General features: G+C 43.7%; 1 protein-coding gene across 1 annotated transcript in view; it reads right to left on the reverse strand.

The window, feature by feature from the left end:
- Positions 1-12,048: 12,048 nt before the first annotated feature.
- Sparcl1 (SPARC like 1) overlaps positions 12,049-22,023 on the reverse strand; it is a 29,583-nt gene continuing 19,608 nt past the window's right edge. The window contains exons 5-11 of the mRNA XM_052735570.1: positions 21,564-21,633; positions 20,781-20,899; positions 19,859-19,979; positions 18,453-18,589; positions 16,934-17,082; positions 16,216-16,364; positions 12,049-12,519 (exon numbers count right to left, since the gene is read on the reverse strand). Of these exons, the coding sequence (XP_052591530.1) occupies positions 12,491-12,519; positions 16,216-16,364; positions 16,934-17,082; positions 18,453-18,589; positions 19,859-19,979; positions 20,781-20,899; positions 21,564-21,633 (774 nt within the window). The 3' untranslated portion in view covers positions 12,049-12,490. The remainder of the gene's footprint in view (positions 12,520-16,215; positions 16,365-16,933; positions 17,083-18,452; positions 18,590-19,858; positions 19,980-20,780; positions 20,900-21,563; positions 21,634-22,023) is intronic.

Below are 22,023 nucleotides of genomic sequence, written 5' to 3' on the forward strand. Positions count from 1 at the left end.
AAGCAATGATCTTAACTGCTCAGCCATCTCTCCAACCCGAGTTACCAATTTTACAATGGAGTTTCAGTTGGTGCATTTATTTATTTATTCATTTTGAGGCAGAGTCTCACTGTATCTCAGTTTTTCTTGTGGTCAAAGATCAAAGTCAATGAATAGAAGTTCTCATTTTTAGAATATTTAAATTTTAAAAATATGCCCGGGTAAATTAGTAGTTTATAGAGATGTCACTTTACTGTGACTACTGCATGACAAAGAATAGATATAGAAAGGAATTAATTAGTCAGGATCAGCAGGGAGCTTTTGTGAGTTCAAGTGGCTTTTGATGGGAGGATAATATTAAGGATTGAAGTAGTTTTTCTGAGAGATGTGGGGTTAATATTATAAATCCCAGATGGAGAGAATGTGTTGGTGGGGTGTCCCCGAAAGAAGAAAGGGAAGTAATGCTGTCTCACCCCAGTGAACCCAGGTGACATGCTGGCCAGGGCTGGCTGTCCTTTGGCAAGTTGAGGATCACTTGAGCTAGAGGGTAAGACAAAGGGGGTGGGGTATATGTTGTCAGGACCCTGTTGGGGTAGATGGGAGTTGAGCTGAGCTGGTTGGAGCCTAGGTAGTATGACAGAGTCTGCTGGGAAACTCTGAGATGTTTGATGTCAAGGTGAACTCTCTTGACATGTTATTTTTAAAAGCCCAGATGTGCCTGGCCCTCGGGTATGTCATGGGCACTTGGACTTGATGAGGATAACTGCTCAGGAGGCGCTGTGTGAGCCTGGAGAGAATGCCACTTCCCAGCACTGAGACCAAACTGTTTTCAAAGGCTTTCAAGAAACTTTGAACAGTCACTAGAACACTTGAACTGAAACCCATACATGTTTTAGTGAGAAGTTTATTTAGAGCAGATGGTCTGTAGATAGTAGCCTTCCCTGTATTGTCTGAAGTTTCACAGAACTTTTTACAGAGAATACAAGATGGTAACCCAGTTCCGAGCTGCAGATAATAGAGCAGGTAACCAGCACCACCTGCAGTAGAGAAAACAGTTAAACCTTTAGCTTCTGGTCTTCCTGTCAGGAGTGTCTGCTCCAGGTCACTGGTGGTCCCCCTGTTCCTGCTCATGTCTGCCCATGGTCACTGGTGGTTCCCCTGTTCTTGTCATGTCTGCTCATGGGCACTGGTGGTCCCCCCATACTTGCTCGTGTTTGGTATGAGGAGTGCTTTCTTCTCTTAGAGACCTTAGAATCAGTAGATGTACAAACCTTAGATGTAGAATCAGTAGGAATACTAGATAATTCACTGCATATCCTCCATCCTCAGGTATTTTACAAATGAAGCAGTTGGCGTTTGGAAAGATTGCTCAAGAGCTTCTCCCCCCAAGGGACGGAGCTAGGATTTGATCCCAGTCTCCCTAGTCCCAGAGTGTGCTCTCTGTCTGCTGTCTTCTCTACCAAGGTTCTGACTCGGACTTGCTCCTGAAGGAGGCAGTTATGTAGACTATGTGTAGTGATGTAAATTCTGTTACAGCCGGACTTACGTGAGCCATGGCAGTGCGTGGGACTTAGGCTCTGTCTGATTGGCTAGTGCTGTTGACACTGTGCGTAATTTTGGGCCAAACATAGTCTATTTCATAATTTCTTAGTCTGAGGATAATGGCCATAGTCAGTATTTGTCTGATGCAAGCACTCTTGAGTTTTTGAAAACATTTCAGACATAAATATTTATCCTAATTTTACTTAATGTCATAGTTATCTTAAAAGTTAAAAGTATAGTAGATAAGGAGAGAACTTGAAAATTCCAGCTATTTTGCAAGACTATCCAGGTTTAAAATGATAAGTTTGAGTGTATTCAGAACTTTGTGATACATTTTCTAAGATATTTCTGGAGTTTTACTAAGTACATTTATATTTGATTACATTGTGGTGCTGTGGGTGGGATACAGGGCCTTACACATGCTGGGCAATCACTCTGCCCCTGAGCCACACTCCAGCCCAGGGCCTTACACATGCTGGGCAATCACTCTGCCCCTGAGCCACACTCCAGCCCAGGGCCTTACACATGCTGGGCAATCACTCTGCCCCTGAGCCATAATCTAGCCCACTGAAGAAGCAGTTAGGATCTATCCATTGAGAATCATACCCTCTGTAGTTAAATTGGCCTTCTGTATTCTTGCTTTTATCATGGCATTAATGTACTAACACAGACACTGTGGTGATAAAACTCTTAAAAAAATACATACTAGTTCATGGGAGAGTTCTGGGGATTTTACTCACCGTGTGTGACTTCTGATGTAACAGTGAAAATTATTTCTGTTGAAATAGCCAATACAGTTACAGTTAGTATGTGAGGTATCTTCAGAGTTCCTCCGCCACCTCCACCAGCCTCTCCCATTTCATGGTTATTTTGTTGTTGATGTGTTAATATTGGTGTGATTGGGGGAATGGCATAGAGAATCCCGTGCTTTGGTTATATGTAAATGCTGAAAAACTGAATCCTTCATTATCTTGTCTATAACATAGAAGCTTATTTCTTCCACATGGTATGTGGTGGCCTGGTGGAGGGAAGTTGTTGCAGCGATTAAAAAAAAAATTCTGGCCGGGCGGTGGTGGCGCACGCCTTTAATCCCAGCACTCGGGAGGCAGAGCCAGGCGGATCTCTGTGAGTTCGAGGCCAGCCTGGGCTACCAAGTGAGTTCCAGGACAGGCGCAAAGCTACACAGAGAAACCCTGTCTCGAAAAACCAAAAAAAAAAAAAAAAAAAAAAAAAAAAAAAAAAAAAAAAAATTCTGTCATGACAGTTAGGGTGTTTGGCCATCCGATCCCCAGAGCAGGTCAGCTCAGGCACTCTCTTCACCATTGCCAGTAGTCTATAGTGGAGGTATCTTTGTGGATTTCTGGGGGGGGGGGGACTGGGGGGTAGGAGGAAGGAGGACAGGGGAATCCGTGGCTGATATGTAAAATTAAATTAATTATAAAATTAAAAAAAGTGCTAGTAATATTCCAGGGCAGGGAAACTTATTACAAGGAAGGCTAGTAGGTGAAAACCCAATTTTTTTTTTCTTTCTCAAAATTGGGGTTGAAAATTGCCTTGAGGTCAGGACATAGCTACATTTGGTAATTTTACAAAAGGCTTTTCTCATTCTGTTACCATGACTTGTCCATTAGACAGAAGCAAGTCCAAGGTAAAGTACAATTACTTGAAAGTTTGTGACCTAATGTGTCGGTTTCTATAACCTTAAATTTTGTAAAACCCCCTTGGGAAAGGATACTCACTGTTAGAGATGCAGAAACTTTGATCTAAAGGTCTGGGAACTGAACTCATGAAGCCATGGCTTGTAATTGGCCTAATCCGTTGGGTTGATTCTGTCTTATGCTTCTATAGTTTAGAAGAGTTACTCTTACCTCCCCTGACATTGGATGTCACTTTTATCAGTACAATCAGAAATAAAATCTTACCCCAAGGAAGCCCTAAAAATAAGGAAAGAAAAAAGTTAAATACTAACTCCCTTTACTAGTGAGTTTGTAGTTTATGAGAAAAAGATTTACCTGCAGTTGGTTCAGAATGGAAGTGATTAGCTGTGAAAGAAGAAAGGGTAAGTACTATGAGTGGGTCAGACTTATTTACCATAGTACATGTGTCCGGTAAAACGTTTTGTACATAAATGCTTCATTGAAAATTATATTTTGTTTATATAAGATTTTAAAATGAAGATATTTAACTGTCTTTAATTTACAAACCAATACTTTCTCTGCCTTCTAACTGCATTTCCTGTATGTGAAAGTTAGAAAGTTGAGGAAACTCTGGGCCACTCGAAGCAAGTGGCGTTTCGGTCATGGATGTGAACGTCCTGTTGAATGGTTTCTTTCAGCACAGCTGTGAATGCGTGCTTTGTCCTGAGGATCTGGCTGCACAGGTGTGTCACTGGAAGTGTGTTGCTCTGTAGCTTCCTTAAAAACTTAGCAGCTCATTCAAGAAATTGACTTGGTCTAAGCGGTGAACCCATCTGTGTGTAAAGTCCTAGAACGCGCAGGCATGCTGAAGCTGACTGAACCCTGGCCAGCCTCAGCAGTTCTGGTGGATAAGCAGGCTCTGGGTGGTGAGTGTTGGAGGGGGCAAGAAAGGGGGAGAAGAGAGACAGGGGGGTCAGGGAGAGGGAGAGAGGAGAAGCGTCTGGTGCTCTCTGGCTATGTAGGACAGTTCTGTAAGTATTGTTTGGATTTTTTAAGGAGGCCTCCGGTAACTTGAATGAGTCAGATTCTCTGAAGAGAGAATATTCTCGGGGTCTGGCAGGGTCTGTATTTTCCATGCTGGGGGACTCGGCAAAGGCACAAAGCCTGTTCAACTCTGCAGGTGAGACCAGGACCCAGCTTCCTTCCACTGGCTTCTCCGTGCGCCTGCAGCCAGGCTGGGATGGAATGGTGTCTGGCTGATTTTGTAATCACTGGCACTCAGTCCGAAGGGGTCCCTGAGGCACGTTTAGTAAAAGTGTGCTTGGAATATTATAGATTTGATCTTTGGGAATGCACTCTAAGGTTTAAACAGGGTGCGCTGTAGGAAGAGCACCAGTCGCTTGAACTGAAATTGACTGTAGGCTTCCTGGTACATTTGAACAGTCTTCAGGATGTCTTGAACCAGTTTTTATTTTAAAATCCTCGGAAAATTTTTCTCACACACATAAACTATTATGGCCCAACTTTCTGACCTTTAAAAGAATACTGCATGCCCATGTTTCTAAGACACTGTTAGCTATAAAAATGTTTTATCAATAGCTTTTAAAAGGATAACATGCATTTTGTTCATTGTGAAATATGTTCCTATTTCAGAAATGTTTGTGTTTTAGACAGAGAAATGGAACTTTTTAGTTTTATCTTTTGTAATTATATTCAAAGTGTTCCTCCAATATTTTCTCAAACTGATATTCTAAGGTACTTACTAATCAATAAACAGTTAATTAAACAGTTGAATTATGTGCAGTTGATTTAAAAACATCTTTTGGGCCAGACATGACCTTTGATCCCAGCACTGCGGAGGCAGAGGCAGAGGTAGGTGGTTTGCTATGAATTTGAGGCCAGCCTGGTCTACATAGTGAGTTCCAGGCCACCAAGGACTATAAAGAGAGACCCTGTCTCAAAAACAAACAAGCAGGCCTCTTCGGGGTTTCGGTGTGGTAATGTTTCACGTGTCTGTTTGTGGCAACTCATTAGTAATAGAATCTGTCTTAGCTCCCTAAAGCGCTTTATCTGTTCCTCTGTTCTGACTCCTCACTCACGCCACTCACCTGCATCAGTGGTCGAAGACATTGTCTTGATACTTTATAGCTCAATGAATGGAGTCAAAGGAAAGAACTCTTCTCATATGCTGGGTTGGTTTTGCCTTTGGGTTTAACAGGTGCCTTTACTCTGTCAGGGTGAACTGAGTGAGTGCAGCGGTTTTCAGAATGAGCTGAGTGAGTGCAGCACTTTTCAGAATGAACTGAGTGAGTGCAGTGGTTTTCAGAATGAGCTGAGTGAGTGCAGTGGTTTTCAGAATGAACTGAGTGAGTACAGTGGTTTTCAGAATGAGCTGAGTGCAGTGGTTTTCAGAATGAGCTGAGTGAGTGCAGTGGTTTTCAGAATGAGCTGAGTGAGTGCAGCACTTTTCAGAATGAGCTGAGTGAGTGCAGCGGTTTTCAGAATGAACTGAGTGAGTGCAGCGGTTTTCAGAATGAACTGAGTGAGTGCAGTGGTTTTCAGAATGAGCTGAGTGAGTGCAGTGGTTTTCAGAATGAGCTGAGTGAGTGCAGTGGTTTTCAGAATGAGCTGAGTGAGTGCAGTGGTTTTCAGAATGAGCTGAGTGAGTGCAGTGGTTTTCAGAATGAACTGAGTGAGTGCAGTGGTTTTCAGAATGAGCTGAGTGAGTGCAGTGGTTTTCAGAATGAGCTGAGTGAGTGCAGTGGTTTTCAGAATGAACTGAGTGCAGTGGTTTTCAGAATGAACTGAGTGAGTGCAGCGGTTTTCAGAATGAGCTGACTCTTTTTTCATGGTATTACGTGTTCTATTCTTAGAGTCCTATAGATCAACAGAACAAAATATATTTACCGCTAAAAGTTGAGTAGGTGTCAGAACCTTGAATAAAAGAAACAAAATAATCCAAGAGTTATAATTTAGCATTTTAACTTGGAGTTACAATTCTGACTTAGCCTGGTAAATGGAAACATACGTTTAAGGCCCTTAGCATTCCTAAAATTTCATCATTAAACCCGTACCACTGATAGTTTACAAACCCTCCTGCACGCCTTTTCAAACCACGTCTGGAAATGTGCTCTCCACAGTTTGCTTTGTGGGCTCGGCACAGGAGGGACGTCTTGTGAAGATCACTCACACAGGCTCACCACATTGTACTTAGGAGAAGCTCATCATGAAGAAGAGCCAATGGTTATTTCTCACAATTTCAGTAGTATTTAAAAATTGAACTACTGTGGTATAATAAACACACAGCTTTGTTTTTGGGTTCTTAACTTAATGAATGTATCATCTTGCAAATCATTATCACCTACTTCAAGAAAACCTTGTTAAAAACTACGAGGTAAATACACCTTTTGTGCTCTGACCATAACCTTAAGTAGAGCTTCTAAGACAAATTACATCTCAATGAAGTCATATCCCTGTAAATGTAAGCGCAACAGCCTACAGGTAAGATGAACGTTAGGAGCCCCCACCACAGGCTTAAAGAGCAGGCTGCATCTGCCTCCTCAGGCGGTTCTCCAGTTAGTGCTGGGCCCTTGCTCCCTCCATGCCATCACAGATTGGCTTAGGCGCTTCAGCTTTTAGAGATAGGTGGGATTGTACATTACATCTTTAAATCAAACAAAACAAGTTTTAATTTTTAGTCAAATATCTTCTTAAAGGAAGTTTTAAATATATTTACCTGATTTGGATCAAAAGGGAAGGGAAAAGGAATTGGAATCTACAAAAAAGAAAAAAAAAAGATGAATTGTGAGTGAAGCAAGCCATGCCTGTTTTCCTTTGTGGTTTTCTTTATTCACTGACCATTTTAGCCTTTCAGTGCATGCCTCTGGGATGGGGTGGCAATAAACAAGGCTACTGCCCTTACGCAGCTCTGGATTTGATACACTATTTTCCTTTAGGAGTTTTAATTATTTTGATTAATTAGTTAAACATAATGTCCAAGGTTCTGTTGGCCGTTCTTGCAAACCCACCGATTTCTCTACTGCAGATACTGGCGCCCTCTCCTGGTGGAGAGCTTCCACGCCCACACTAAGGATTTCTTTCTGTTGCTCAGGACCTGTCTTCTTTGGGGAGTGTTTGACTCACAGCCTCGCTGGCTCCTCTGGGAGCATGTCTCAACAAGACCCTGTCATCCACTTAATATTTGTCCAGCCCTCCCCGAGACTATTATAAAACTCCAACTATTAGGAGACACTGAGGTTGTCAGCAAGAAGGGCAACTAACTTTGCTTTGACTTTTGAGGAAAAGTTGTAGAAACCCGAGGAAACCTTTCTTTTAAAGAAAAGAAAGCATCAGAGTGATTTAGTAACAGCAAAAGAAGGCTATCACAGGCTACTGTTCGCTTCACGGAGCTAAGGTTCCTCATGGTCAACGTCAGCAGCACCAGCACCCGTGGACTAGGTGTGGCAGAACGTGGGAAGAGGCCACAGTGCCGGAGGCACGTTTCCCAGGCCGTGGCCACTCCACCACAAGCTGTGCTGGGAGAGGACTGTCAACAGCCAACAGCTTTCTTTTTAACATGTCGTCGTATTTCTGGGTCAAAATTTGGAAAGTGTGATAGCCATCACCCAACTGATGATACACTTGCGACTTCCCACCCCCTGCTTACCAGAGGCGCCTGGGGGAAGGGAAACTGAGGAAAGAAGGGCAGGATTTGTGGTGGGTAAAAGCTGAATCTCTGTAAAAGGAAGCACAGTGTGAGTCGTTCTGATTATAAAAGACAGCTTTGAAGTGAAGAATGTGCTATTTGAATGTACACGTGTACCTGTTCACTGGAACTTCCTCCAGATTGTCCAAGCTTAAAAAAAAAAGAAGAAGAAAAGCACCAAGGTGAAGCATCTGGCGACAGCACCTTATCCAGCAAGACGTTTCACTTCATATGAGAACAGCTAAAAAGCCTTGAGCATTATGCCTGTCAGTCATGTAGCTTCACCTCTGAGATAAATTACATGTTTAACAGGGAAGTGATGCGTTGATTTTGTCCAGTGACTTAGAAGGCCAAGCACTTTTTGGCTTTTACGTTATATCTAAACCATGTACTTATTTACTCTCTTAAGATTATACTCTGCATTTCTTGTATTGGTATATTTAGCACCAGGGCTGCTCTAGATTAGTTTTCAGTAGGTAGATGTTCAAAGGGAGCATGAGTATCAACTTAAATTTTGTAATCTCCCCACAATCTCTGAATGGTCTCTCATTCCCTTGAAAGCCCCCCTGTGGCCAAATGTGCATGGAGAGGGTGTCATGCTTCCCTGGTGCTAGGCACTGTCCACAGTAAACATAACTTGTTCCTACAGGTCTCACTTGCTACAAATGTGGGGAGCGTGGTTAGTCAGTGCACAGCAAAAGGTTAAGCTGCTGCTGGTGGTGGGGTGTCGCTGTGCTTTACGTATTCTGAGGTGGTGCCATAAAATGCATCATTATTTCGCAGATCACCTGCAGAGCAAATGCTCCCGTCAAATGGACACAGTGCATTACCACCCCACGGCTGAAACACATGAGTGTTTCAGAGACGCTAACTAAAATTTGGGAGATGTGTGTGCTGCAGCAGCTTCTTCAGCACGGTGTTCCTATAGAGATGGGCGGTGCATCTCGTTTGGAACTTTAGACAGTCGTGTGTGTCTGGGCTGGGCATGTAACTGGATGGAAGAGCATTTGCCTTGCATGTGCAACTCCTTGGGTTTGAGCCCAGCACTACCAAGAACACATCATAGCAACAGTTCTTGTTAATGTCGCAAGAAGAGACTATGACCCAATACAACAGACTGGCTTATTATTCAGGCATGCTGCACATGGGCAGAGGTTACTATTCAAACCTTGTTTTCCAAAATAAAGACATCCATGTATAATACTTCAATGATCTGTCACACTCCCGAACTGCATATTTCAGACATAAGTTTTTAATATTAGCTTAGAACTAGAGTGGGTAGTCTTAAATCTTCCTCCCTGTAAAACCAAGTTTATCAGGCATCAGTCTTGGTGTCAGAGCATCTTTGAGAGGAGCCTTTTAAGAAAACTCCAGGTGATGTAGGGCACTGTTATAAACGAAGCTCAAGTCAACTGCTCACTTTTGACCTGGGTCCTTGTAGAGGGCTTGGTTTATATTGCTGCTAAGTTTGCTAAGAGCTCTCTGTTGCAAGTAGGACGGTAAGTGTTTTAGAACCATTTCTAGTCATTTTTACACTCCGCACTTGATCTTACTCAGTTGACAGGGAGAGCATGAGTTAGTTCTTTGCCCAAGGTCACCCTCTGGCTAAGATCTTCAGAAGCAGCTTTGTGACACACAGAGCCTGAGACCCAGGAAGATTCCTGATCCCATTGCACTCCTGGACTCCACTTTCCTCATCTGTGAAGATGTGAGATGCTTTCTAGCCCCGAAACATGAAGACTCCCAGTGGTGACTGACAGAGCAGCTGAGGAAGTACTCACAGGGATGGGCAGAGCGGTGGTGGTGCTCAGCAGGGCGGCCAGGAGGAAAACCGTCATTCTGCAGAGAGAGTCTGGAGTGAAGGATGATGTGATCGATCTCCACATCCTGTTTCCATGGTGAACAGACGGTTGAAGCAGACATGCTGACAGGGGCTAGGCTAAATCTTGCCTCTAGATTCACATTTTCTTTTTAAAGCTTGGAAAACCTTTAAAAAGCGTTAAATGCCCCTAGACCAGTCATTCTCTGACTTGGTACGTTGCCTGCCACCCCCACTCTTCCTTAGTGACTTGAGATTGTGATCTCTGTGCATAGATCTCTTGTCTGCATTGTTACAATGGGGGAGTGACTATCGCCAGCTAATGTAGAGAAAAGCTTTTACAGAATGTACAGATAAAGCTTGTGCCGCATGAGGCTGACCAGTCCATATGCCCTGGATGCAGCTGTTGAGAATTACAGTTCCTTAGAAAGGAAATTACATGAGAAAAAATTTCAAGGCATCATGGGTTGATAAGAATAAGCACAATGTGAATAAATTCAGGAAAGCAACTCAGCAAGGTCTGCTCTGCTCTGTTGGTTCTGAAGTAAGTAAACCTTCATTTGTAAAATCACATTCACTTAGAACTGACTTACCCTCTGCATTTTAAACTACACCATTGTACTATGGAGTCTGGCTGTGAGAGAACAGCCTCACCATATTTTCAGGAACACTTGTGCCCAACATTTGAGGCAGATTCTGTCTATCTATGAATCATCTGCCAGCTACTTTATACTTAAACTCCACACTGCTTGAGTTTGTATCACATTGCTTGAACAGAGACTTCTTTTCATAGTTTTCCTTTCTATATTTTCTGGATTCAAACTCTAAAAATTCTTTCTTATTTTGATAAGTGGACCTAGTAGGAATCATTGAACTACCCAACCCAAGAATGTTCCACATCCTTTGAGAAGTATAAATTATATCGTGTTAATTACCTGTGCTTCAAATGGTCCTCGGAGCAACAGCTTCAGGAAGCAGTGTGGACGGACATCCCTACACCTGGCTAGTATTTAAGCTGTGTTACTAATGTCTACATGGTCATAGGCAATATGACTCACAAATTCATGGCTATACTGAGCAATTGGCTTGAGACCAGGAACTCCCATTTTTAGGAGATCACAATTATCAAGACTGGCTTAAAGACTGATTCTGAAAAGACAACTTCATTGCCTTGACTGGGATTAGAGTGATCTTTATCACAACCAACTGGTCATTAAGCACTAACCATCAAGAACATGAAAGTGCTTCTGTGATCTCTTTCCCAGGGGCCTTAGACCTGCAGTAAGATTTGAATACCTCCATTCTTAGTATTTTTATTTCAAAATGAAAATGATTTTCAAATAAAAATTCTTAGTAAATGTTTAGATGGCATCCTTAATATTAAAATCAGTTTTCCTTATTATAAAGCATTTTTATGAAGTTCCCTGAGAGTAAAATAAAATTTTAGGCCTAATTGACACCTGCTAGTATAATTATAAAACATGGTTTCTAAAACCTAACTTCTAAAAATTGGCTTCTAATTAAGACAGTTGTGGTGTACATAAACATATTCTGAAGTTTAGAATAATTTCTAAAATTAATTTCCTATTTGATAAAAATAAATAATTATATTTTGTTTGGTCAAATTTAACCTAATTATCTAGAGAGGATATGATTTACTGTGGTTTTAATTAAAGAAAAAGGGACTTACTTACCTCACAAAAGATAAAAACAATTGAAGGTAATTGTGTCAATAGTGCTACTTCAATAGAAAACTACATAACCTCCCATTTTTTCAAATACTATAAAATTGGAATAAAATGGATGCCAGAAACTTTTGGTGCCTCACTTCAGACATTGGAAAACTGTGTGCTGTCCTTTATACTTTTATGCCCCAGTTTTTAGCATTGCAGAAAAGCCCAACTGGAAACACAAATTTTCTGGGACACAATCAGGCCACAGGAGTAGGGCTGATCTCTCACAGCATTGGTCATCATGACACTCCATGGCTCATCATCTGCCCCTTTCACTTTATGTTGAGAAATGAAACACACAGAGATCTTTCAGACCTCTTTCTCTCCGATACACAAGGGCTGCTGTACAGAAGTTTGGATAAAGCAATGTAGAATCACCCACATTTTAAACTTCACTTGGCTAAAAAGCAATTGAATTCAACCTCCCCTCTTCCATTGAAACTTACATAATGATGAAGGATGCTGGAGATTAGCTTGTTACAATTTTTTTACTGTAGAACAGATCTCAATCTTTTCTTTAAGTGCACTTTTTATTTTGAGCAGTAAGCAAGCACAATTCCATTTTGATCTCTAATGTAAGCCCTGGGTTGGTTTTTTACATTTAATTTTTAAAATAAATAACTGGAAATAAACTTGAGCAGGTATTTGATACTTTATTGGCTCTTTATTAGACATTAAGATAATGAAAATGAGGCACATTAACCTCAAAATGCAATATCTCACTTCCTTAACATGCATAAGGTGTTAGTCACAATACAAAGACATTTTTCATGTTTTATAATTATCAATTATAAAATTAGATGCAGAGTAACATTATTATGAGTTAAAGTGTTCCCAGACAGTACAGTCTTTTGTAGACATTGAGTCTACTTAATTTTAAAGTTTTATTTCCTAAGGGAATGTTAAAGCCTAGCACGTATGTATATCACCATCAGGCAGTTACTATCATTGTCTTCTCTTACATGCAAACAAACATTTTGCTAAATATGAATCTACAGTGTCATGGCTGCATGTATTCAGAAGTGGTTAACGCAGAAGGAGCCGATGGGAAGTTTCGATTCTTTCACATCTTAATTCAAAACAGGAGGTTTTCATCTATGTCTTCTGCAAAAATAAATGAATGAATGAATAAATAAATACATAAATAGATACACTCTTAGAAAGTCACCTGGAAAGCCACACAACCAAGGAAGGTTAGAGCTGTGGATGTGCAAAACCATCTAAAAAGGCAGCATGGAAGTGACTCTCGACATAGTTTGAACTTTTGAAAATGTCTTCAGGCTTCACCTCTGGAATCAGAATCCCTGGTGGTGGACAGCTATCACGTGGACACCTAGGCAGTTCTTTTGGAATTCTTTGTACAGTTTGAGAAACACCAAAGGAGGACCAGGGCAAGAAGTGCCAAGTATGAAGGAAGGCTGAAGTGTCATAGGAAGGGCAAACGTCTAGGCACAGCTCATTTAGCTTTGGACTGAGTCATCTGCAGACATGCCTGTTGCTGCTGGGATGGCAGACAACATGGCCTCCTCTGATGGACATAGACCACTTTGGACCAGGGTAGCCTTGCCAGGACTGCCTGGACATCCCTATTTCCACATCAATGGACCTGTGAACCTTTTCTGCCTTCGATTGTCCTTGCAGTCAGCATAGTCCCTTCCCCTTGGGACACCTTCTTCGACACGGAACTTGCCTTCATCCTTTCCCTATTTAGGGGCACTGCTTATTCCCTCTCTACACCCTTATCCAGTATATGTTGTCTACATGTGTGATTCCATGGTGTTCAATCCTAGACCTTTGCCCTATAACTTGATAAAGTTTCTTTGGCATAATAATTCCCTTCCTTAGTGTTGATTATTCCCCATAAGCCCAATCTCTCTCTTTCTCTTGCTGTGGATAAACTCAGGTCCATGCATATTTGAGGTAATAATTCTACCACTGAATTATATCCGTAACTCTCCAAATGTATATTTCAATGTCCAAACTCTATTGAACTTATGACTCCTATATTGAGCCATGGATCATATTTGTCTTGTAAGTAATTAAAAATTCAGCTTGTCCCAATGAATTTGTCATTGCCCCCAATCTGCTCCTGTCATTGTGTTTCCTACCTCAGAGGAAAAGTGCCTCTAACTATTGCCTGGCCCAAGGCAGGAATGGGGACATGACATGCTTTCTCTAGATTCTCTCAGTTGTCTGCTCCCTGCCTAGTATTTCCTCCCAGCCATTGCCTCCTTATACCCCAAACCTGCACCGTGTGGGTATGCTTCTATTTTAAGATGTCTTGACTGCATCACTTATTTCCCACAATCACTTCTGAGTCAGGTTCTTATCAACTCTTGGACTTACCACAGCATCCTCAACCATTCGTAACTCACTCCACAGTGTAACCACAGGACTCTTGTTGGATGACACACCGACACTCCTAAAGTCTTGAAAGGGCTCAGGAGACCCTGTGTGGTCTGACTTATCCCAGTAGTTTCACTTGGAAAGTTTTTTTCTAAGAGTCATGTGAATAGATGCAAGAGGTGGTGTATTGGTTGGGTTTTCATCAGCCCAACACAGGCTGGAGTTACATGAGAAGAAGGAACCTCAGTTGAGAAAATAGTCCCATCAGATTAGCCTGAAGACAAACCTGTGGGGCATTTTCTGGATTGATAATTGATGTAAAAGGACCACGCCCACTGTGAGTGATGGTCCCCACCCCTGGGCAGGTGGTCCTGGGTTCTATAAGAAAGCCGGCTGAGGAAACCATGGGGAGCAAACAGGGAGCAGCATTCCCCCACGGTTTCAGCTTCCGTTTCTGCCTCCAGGTTCCTGTCCTGACTTCCCTCAGTGATGACTGTGACCTGATAGTTGTAAGGTAAAATAAACCCTTTTCTCTCCATGTTGCTTTTGGTCGTGATGTTGATCATATTAATAGAAACCCTGACTGAGACAGACTGTGTGTCATCATCACGAAGACCCTCCCTCCGCTTGTCTGAGCTTTGTAGCTACAACTAAAGATGAGATTGAGATGAGTGGCATGCCCAGAGCTGGCTAATGGCGGGGCTCTGCCATTTGAACATAGCTAGTTTAGATCACGGCAGTTGAAATTCAGGAAAATGCTGGCTAAAGTTTATTTTCTCCTGTGCTCTTATTAGTGTTCTCAGGGAAGAAAGTGCATTTATAAAGAGGTGTCATTCTTTCTTTGCCTTGCCCTGCTGTTTCCCAAAGTGATAACTTGTTTACTTATTCTAACTGAACATTTAATGACTGCCTTATTGGCTTAGTATGCGATAAATCTTTCCCAACCTCAAAATAGCGCAAGGCCAGCCAGACCACAGTGACAAACAAGACCATTAGTAGCTTTGCAAATCACCGGGCTTGGACCTTTCTGGCTCTTCCAGTCAGAGCCTGGACAGGCTGACTGTGGAAGAACTGCCAGACGTTTTGTAAAGGAAACAGAAGAAAAACTCCTTTTCCTTAAGTAAATGGCCTTTATTCAAATTTGCCTTTTTATCAGGTCTTTAACATCCCAACCAAGTCCTGTGAGAGGACGTAAATGAAAATGTTCTGGCCCAGCTGAGCTCCTCATATTGATCATAGTGGGCTTCAGCTGCACTTGGGGATGCGCTCTCTTTTCAGCAGGGAGTTGGAAAGACAGGTTTAACCGTTTGTGGGGATATATGTGAACTTGAATAAATACTCTGCTTGGAGAATAGGTGTTAGGAAGGAAATTGATCCTTTTGTATCAGTCTGGGTCTACTAGCTTGTTCATTTCTTTTGAGTAGAATGAAGTCCGTTTCCGGTGATCCCCCCTTGGCCCATGCTCCCCGCAGGGTTGTCCTGTGTGACCACCAGAACATGCAGAGTGATGTGGACTTCAACTTTGGTTGCAGTTGCTAAGGGTAGGTGGCTACCACACGGTGGGGTCCTGAAGCCACCTGCACACAACCAGGTGACTAGAAGCAGATCCTGCAGGTAACCTCTGCACTAGCTAATAGATTGGTCATGTGACACTAAGCCAGACCCGCCCGGGAAAGTGACTCCCAGACTCCTGACCCTGACAAACAGTCTGGGGGTGATTTGTTATGAAGTATAGCGACTAATGCAGAAGAGGAGGTGTTCACAGAACAGGCTCTCACTGGAACAGGCTCTCACTGGTGTTTATTCGCAGAGTACCATTGAGAGCAGCAGGGTCATTCTTCTGCTGAACGTTAAATGACTCAGTGCCAACACTCTCAGGTCTTGCTAATTCCAAGCCATTGTACACTGGCATGAAGAATTTTAAGGTGAGGGTCACACATATAACCTCTGAGGGAAATTCTGACTTTTGATGGCCTGTCTTTTCTTTCTGCTTGACTGTATGTTCATGTGTATATATTTTTAGATATATCCATAAAGCATCTGGTGTGTGTGTGTGTGTGTGTGTGTGTGTGTGTGTGTGTGTGTGTGTACACCTGCATAGTGTGCCTGGAGGCAAGAAGACAACTCAGCATTGTTACTCAGGCTTCTCCTACATTGTTATTATTATTGTTGTTGTTGTTGTCATTGTTTTGAGACAAGGTTTTTCTATGTAGCCCTGGCTGTCCTGGAATTCATTATGTACATCAGGCTGGCCTGAAACACATAGAGATCTACCTGTCTATGCCTCCTGAGATTAAAGGACTGTGCATGCATGGGTACACACACACACACACACACACACACACACACACACACACACACACACACACACCCCTAATAGCAATCTTGCTATTAGGCCATAGGACGCAGCATTTCTCTGAAGAAGTAGACATTGTTCTTTGATAACGAATTTACCTTCTTTAATCCCAAAGCAGTGGCCCCATTCCTTCAAGGTGATGTGCTTGTCCTTGTTGGGGTCACACTCCTCAAAGAAGCGCGTTATGCAGTGCTCCATGGGCACCAGGGAAGCTCGCAGAGGAGCAAGTTCGGAATGTGTCAAGATTCTGCAAGAGAACAATGACCACCTGTTAACGGCATGGCTTGTGCATGAGGACTTAAGTCTCGATCACCAAGGGCATTTCCTTCCACAAGGTCACTGTGCATGCCAAGTGAATTGTACACAGTGAAAAGCTGCAGGCACGAATGGGTCGTGGTGCCCAAAGCTTGCCTCTTGCTGAGAATTGTGCACCCACCAATCCCAGCCTCTAGATGTGCGCCCCACGTTGGGTTGTGTGAGCTGGCGCTCACTCCCTGGCCAGGCTGGGATTGTCCCAGAGGTGACCCGAGTTGAGCCAATTAGATCACCTTGTGGATTTAGTTCAAGAATGAGAATAGAAGGCATCTTTGTGGGAAACACAGAGATTTAATAAGTAAACTCAGTACGGTAATTCAGAAGCTGTGCTGTTGATATCTTCCATTATTTCCTCACTGATTTTTAATTAGATTCCTAACCACGATGGTTTGTACTCAGTGTTTGAAAATGAAGCTGGAAGTATTCCCAGTGGTGTCTGGAGTTCTGTTTCACATAGATATCATTACCAGGGAGTGTCCCGGGGTGGGAGGTAGTCTCTACCTGTCGGCAGGATGTTGGTCCAGTTCGTTAAACTGCCAGTGCACAGGATACACATACATGTGGTAGTTTTTCTTGAAGTCCCTCAGGAGAAGTTCAATGGAGTGGTCTCCAGCCAGGAGTCTCTTCTCATCCAGGTAGATTTTCTTGACCTGAGATTAAGAAGATAGAAGAGTGTCAGGGGACCAGGAACACGTCTCAGAATTGTTAAACCTTGATGGAAGGGTAACAGTGTGACAGATGAAAACCTGCCCGGGATGTGAGCCTGACCCAGGTGGGATGGATTCTAATCAATGCAGCCAGCCTCTGCTTTCCTTTCCTTTCCTTTCCTTTCCTTTCCTTTCCTTTCCTTTCCTTTCCTTTCCTTTCCTTTCCTTTCCCTTCCCCTCCCTCCCTCCCTCCCTCCCTCCCTCCCTCCCTCCCTCCCTCCCTCCCTCCTGCCTCCCTTTCTCGTTCTTTTTGTTTTAAAACAACTCAGCAAAATAACATTTCAGTTTATTGCCAGGAATTTCACACACATGAATTTACTTCTGTATAGTAATCTGTCTTCTTGCCTTGAATGTAAACTTTTTAAGGTGGAAGTTTTATGTGTCCGCTGCTGTATCTCTAGAATGTAGGTCAATTATGGCACGTGGAATACATTCAATAACTACCTGATGAAAGAATCTTCTCTTAAAACTTCTGGGATCAGTGTTCTGCACATCTTAATGTGTGCTGGCATAATGAGCAAGTTCCCTTATAGCAGAACCTGTGCCTGGCCTGTGAGGCCAAAAATGTTAGATTTAGGTGCGTTGGGTCTGCTTTATCACAGATACAGCGTCCTCTAAAGGCCTGTGAGTTGGAGGCTTGGTCCCTAGCCCACAGCACTGATGGGAGACCGTGCAACTGTTCAGAGGTAGGGCTTAGTTGGAAGTTTCCTGTCATACAGGGCATGTCCTTGAGCATGCCCTTGAAGGGAATTTGAGGAGCCCCACACCTCCTCTTTTGTCTTTGTTCCTTGGTCCACTGTGAAGTGAATATTCCCTGCCACAATGTGCTACCTCAGCATAGGCCCAAAGCAACACAGTCAACATTGGTCACCGACTAGAACCTTCAAAACTGTGAGCCGAACCTTTCTTCTCTAAGTCGTGTTATCTGAGGTATTTCTTACAGTCAGGGAAAGCTGACCAGAAAGCTGAGTTTGTTAACTTTGCTTGGTCATAGACACTTAAGGAACACTTTACAGGCTACAGCCCCGTGAACAGAAGGCGGGCAGTTTGGCTGTGTTACGGAAGTTGCGGCATGGATGGGGACCGTGATAGAATGTTAATGCACGCAGGCTAAGCAGATGCAGAAAAGGGGGCAGACTCTGCTGCTGTGTAAGGCAGTAAGCTCTCACCACACACACACCCCTCGGGTCCTGCAGACATCAAGGCAGTGAGCGCTCACCTCCCCTGCCCCCTGCCCCCCATCCCCTCCCCGCCCCCTCCCCCTTCCTGGGGTCCCGCAGATAGACACTCAGGTATCAGAGCATGGAGCTTACTTTGCTTCTCTGCTTTTCATTTAAATAACCATCGTGTTTGGGATTCGGTTCGTAAAGCTGCATCAGGATATTTTTGAGCCAATCTCTCATCCGCAGGGGAAACTGAGCCACTTCAAAGTCGGTACAAGCAGGAATAGCTGGGGGAAGCAGAAAACAGGAGATGACCATGCTCCAAACAACAAGTCCTCATCACCGGAAGCTCCACACCTGCTTCCTCCTGACTGGTGGCGCAACAGAACCTCCTGGGATGTCTTAAAAACATCCTAATCAAATGCCCAAGTTGTTGGATATTTTTTTGTGATCCTCCTGCCTCAGTCTCCCAGGTGCCAAATGATAGACTCACATTACTATGCCTAGTAGGTGACAGTTACTATGGAAAGAAGATCTTGATGATTTTATGATGGGACCTGGGCATCATGATGCCTTAGGAGACCCCCCCCCCAAATAATTCTGACATGCAGTAAAGACTGAGAACTAGTGCTGTAGAACCAGGGACCAGGTATCTGGAAGTGGAGGGCATTCGGGCTGTTGGTTAGCAGCAGAGGAAAAAGCCGACAGGAGCTCTCTCTGCAGCAGCAAATCATGCATCTCCGCACTTAGAGAAGCCCACACTTGTTTCCAGGCGGCCCCACATTGGACACGAGCTGCCAAGAGGGCTCAGTTCATCACCGTCTCCCTGGATCTCAAGGCTGTGGCTACTGCCTCAGTGCAAAGCTTCAGAGTGTGGGGACAGGCTGAGAGAACACAGTAACGTCCCAGCCTTCCTTGGGGACAAGATAAGAAAACAGAGTAACGTCCCGGCCTTCGTCGGGGACAAGCCGAGGGATCACAGTAACGTCCCAGCCTTCTGCCCAGAGTGCACATGGATGATTTTGTCCACCTCAGTGGACAGAGCAAGTCAAACCATAACACTTCATACCTTGTGTGTGTAGAAACTGAGAAGCAGAAACATACCTGGGCTGTACTAGTGTGGGACTACTGATGTGCCAAACACAACTGAGGACACCCTGGGGCAGGAAGACGGTGCTAAACAACCTCTGGAAGAATCTACTGCAAAAAAATTCCTGACAAAGACTTAAGTGAAATTGGAGGGGAGGTACGAAATTCAGAAAATCCCAGTCTTTCAAGTCTTTAAGTGCATCTCACAATGGTGCCTCTGAACTCAGTGGGGGAGAATTGGAATTGTCTAGGTTTCTTGAAAACCAAGCAGTAAAACAAAATTCTGGTTCCGACACAACCCCATGGATTCAGAATCTCCCATGATGAAGGCCTGGGAATTCCTGAGTTGGTGTTAGTTTCAGACTGATTTCATAACTATATCAACTCTTTTGTTTGTATAGACAGAATTTAGAGAGGCACAAAAATCACCCGGAAATGATGTTTGGCAGTAGTGGTCTGTGTCTTACATTTGCAAGCTCCAAAATAATCCAGCTGCAGTTGGTGTCCCTTTTTGGTCCCTTCCAGCCTGCACTTGGTGGCAAAGAGGTGACAGGAGCTGGTATAGGTCTGGTTGTCAGTGCCACAAACCTAGGAAAGGGAAACAAGAAGTGATGGAACCCATTACCCCCGGAGAACACTTCCCTGATGTCTGGCAAACATGTCTGGCCAAAGATGTGCTTTGGTAGAGTCTATTAAAATAACAATTTTCTGATCTGGCACCAAGAAAGAAAAATCTACTAAGTTAAACCCATGATGATAATTTAGCTCCAGATAGATCTCCATAGAACTGAAATTGTGAATGTCCCCAGGAGAGAATGAATTAAAAGTTTGCTATCTTTTAAATTTTAAATGTAAATATTTTATGTGCTATGGGTGTAGTGTACACACTACAGTCCGTGTTTTGTGTGTGTGCACCCATATGCATGTACATGTATGTGTGTGTGTATGGGGGGGCACTGACGCCAGGTCATCTCTGACCTCGCCCCTCCTTATTGTTGAGGTGGTATCTCCCAGTTGAACCCAGAGCTCATCTACACCACTGGTCTTGCTAGTCAGCTTGTTCCAGCAGTCCCCACCTCTGCCTTCTGAGTGTCCTGGGTTACAAGGATACCGCCACTCTCACCTACCATTTATGTGGGTGCTGGATCCGAATTCCCGTCCTTAGACCTGCACAGACCTGCTGAGCCATCTCCTCAGCCCCATAACTAATTTGTTATGCCCTAACTGAAACACTTGAATTTCTCTGGTATCTGCTCCCACTCGATCATACTTCAAATATTAGATCATATAAGATGTACCCACTTAAAAAATAGATTAAATTGCAAACTATTTCCACTCAGGAAACCAGAGTTTTGGTGTATGTTGAGGACTATTGTGCAGAATACTTACTTGGTCAAGGATTTTTGCAGGGGGACAAGTCTCTGGATCTTGGCAAACGCAGTGGGGTTTCCCCTGCTGATCTGCTTCGCAAGTGTGCCCCCTCTTACACGGGAAGTTCGTGCACGAGCCTAACAGGAGAGAGTGAAAAGGGAACACAGACACAGAGAAGTCGTGCATTAGCATGACGCCATCCAGATGGTTCGCTTCTCTTTCACGCATCAGACAGGAAAACCAGATTCTGAAACCGTGAAAGCAGGGAGATGCCGGAAAGCACCTTAACGATGTGCTCGTCTGCAGATGGACTCTGGCCTCAGACGTGTGCCTAGGACTTCAGCTGTCTCCTTACAGCAGACTGCAGGGTGCTGGAGGAGGACAGCAGTCCTCTCTGACCTGCCTGAGACAGAATCTGAAGTGCACACAATGATGTGCACAGAAGCTGGAAGCTAAGCCAGGGGAATTTAATTTTGTTGAAATTAAAGATGTTTGTGGTTGGGGTAGGATGGATTTGAGAGTAAGCAACAGAGTCAGCCCTTCTCAGAACTGAAAGCAGTGTTGGGGCTCTGGGGAGGATAAAGATAGCTTTGTGTAACATCTCAACAGGGCTTTCAGTGTGTTAAGCACATTGACCCACAGCCTATCAAACACACACAAGAAATACCAACACTTTATGGAATATTTCCTCAGGGAGGCCGGGGACGTGGCTTTCTGGATCAGAATGGAAGGGGGTGCTAGCCCAAATGTCAGAGTCCATCCCTCCCTGGACCTGTTGCGGCTTGCATGGCATCCACTCACCAGCACTGCGCCCCCTCAAATTGCCTTCCTCTGAAGGTTCAACATTCAGTGAGCTCTCGGCTTTCTTGGCCTTTGAAAACAAGAGCAGAATTTCAGTGAGATAAAGAGATCAGTGATTTGCTTTCTGTCTTGCTGTGCATACTGCCACTGAGCTGTGCATACTGCCACTGAGCTGTGCATGCTAAGATCTCAACAGGGAAACCCCTGCAACTGCGGAGGGAGACAGTAACTCTTTTTTTTTTTTTTTTTTTTTTTTTTTTTTTTTTTGGTTTTTCGAGACAGGGTTTCTCTGTGTAGCTTTGCGCCTTTCCTGGAACTCGCTTTGGAGACTAGGCTGGCCTCGAACTCACAGAGATCCGCCTGGCTCTGCCTCCCGAGTACTGGGATTAAAGGCGTGCGCCACCACCGCCCGGCCTGACAGTAACTCTTGGAGAGTAAGAATCGTTCCGTGTGAGGAGGA

This window comes from Peromyscus californicus, unplaced genomic scaffold (genome assembly GCF_007827085.1).
Source record: "Peromyscus californicus insignis strain IS unplaced genomic scaffold, ASM782708v3 Scaffold_13__1_contigs__length_99412109, whole genome shotgun sequence".
Classification (NCBI taxonomy): Eukaryota; Metazoa; Chordata; class Mammalia; order Rodentia; family Cricetidae; genus Peromyscus; species Peromyscus californicus.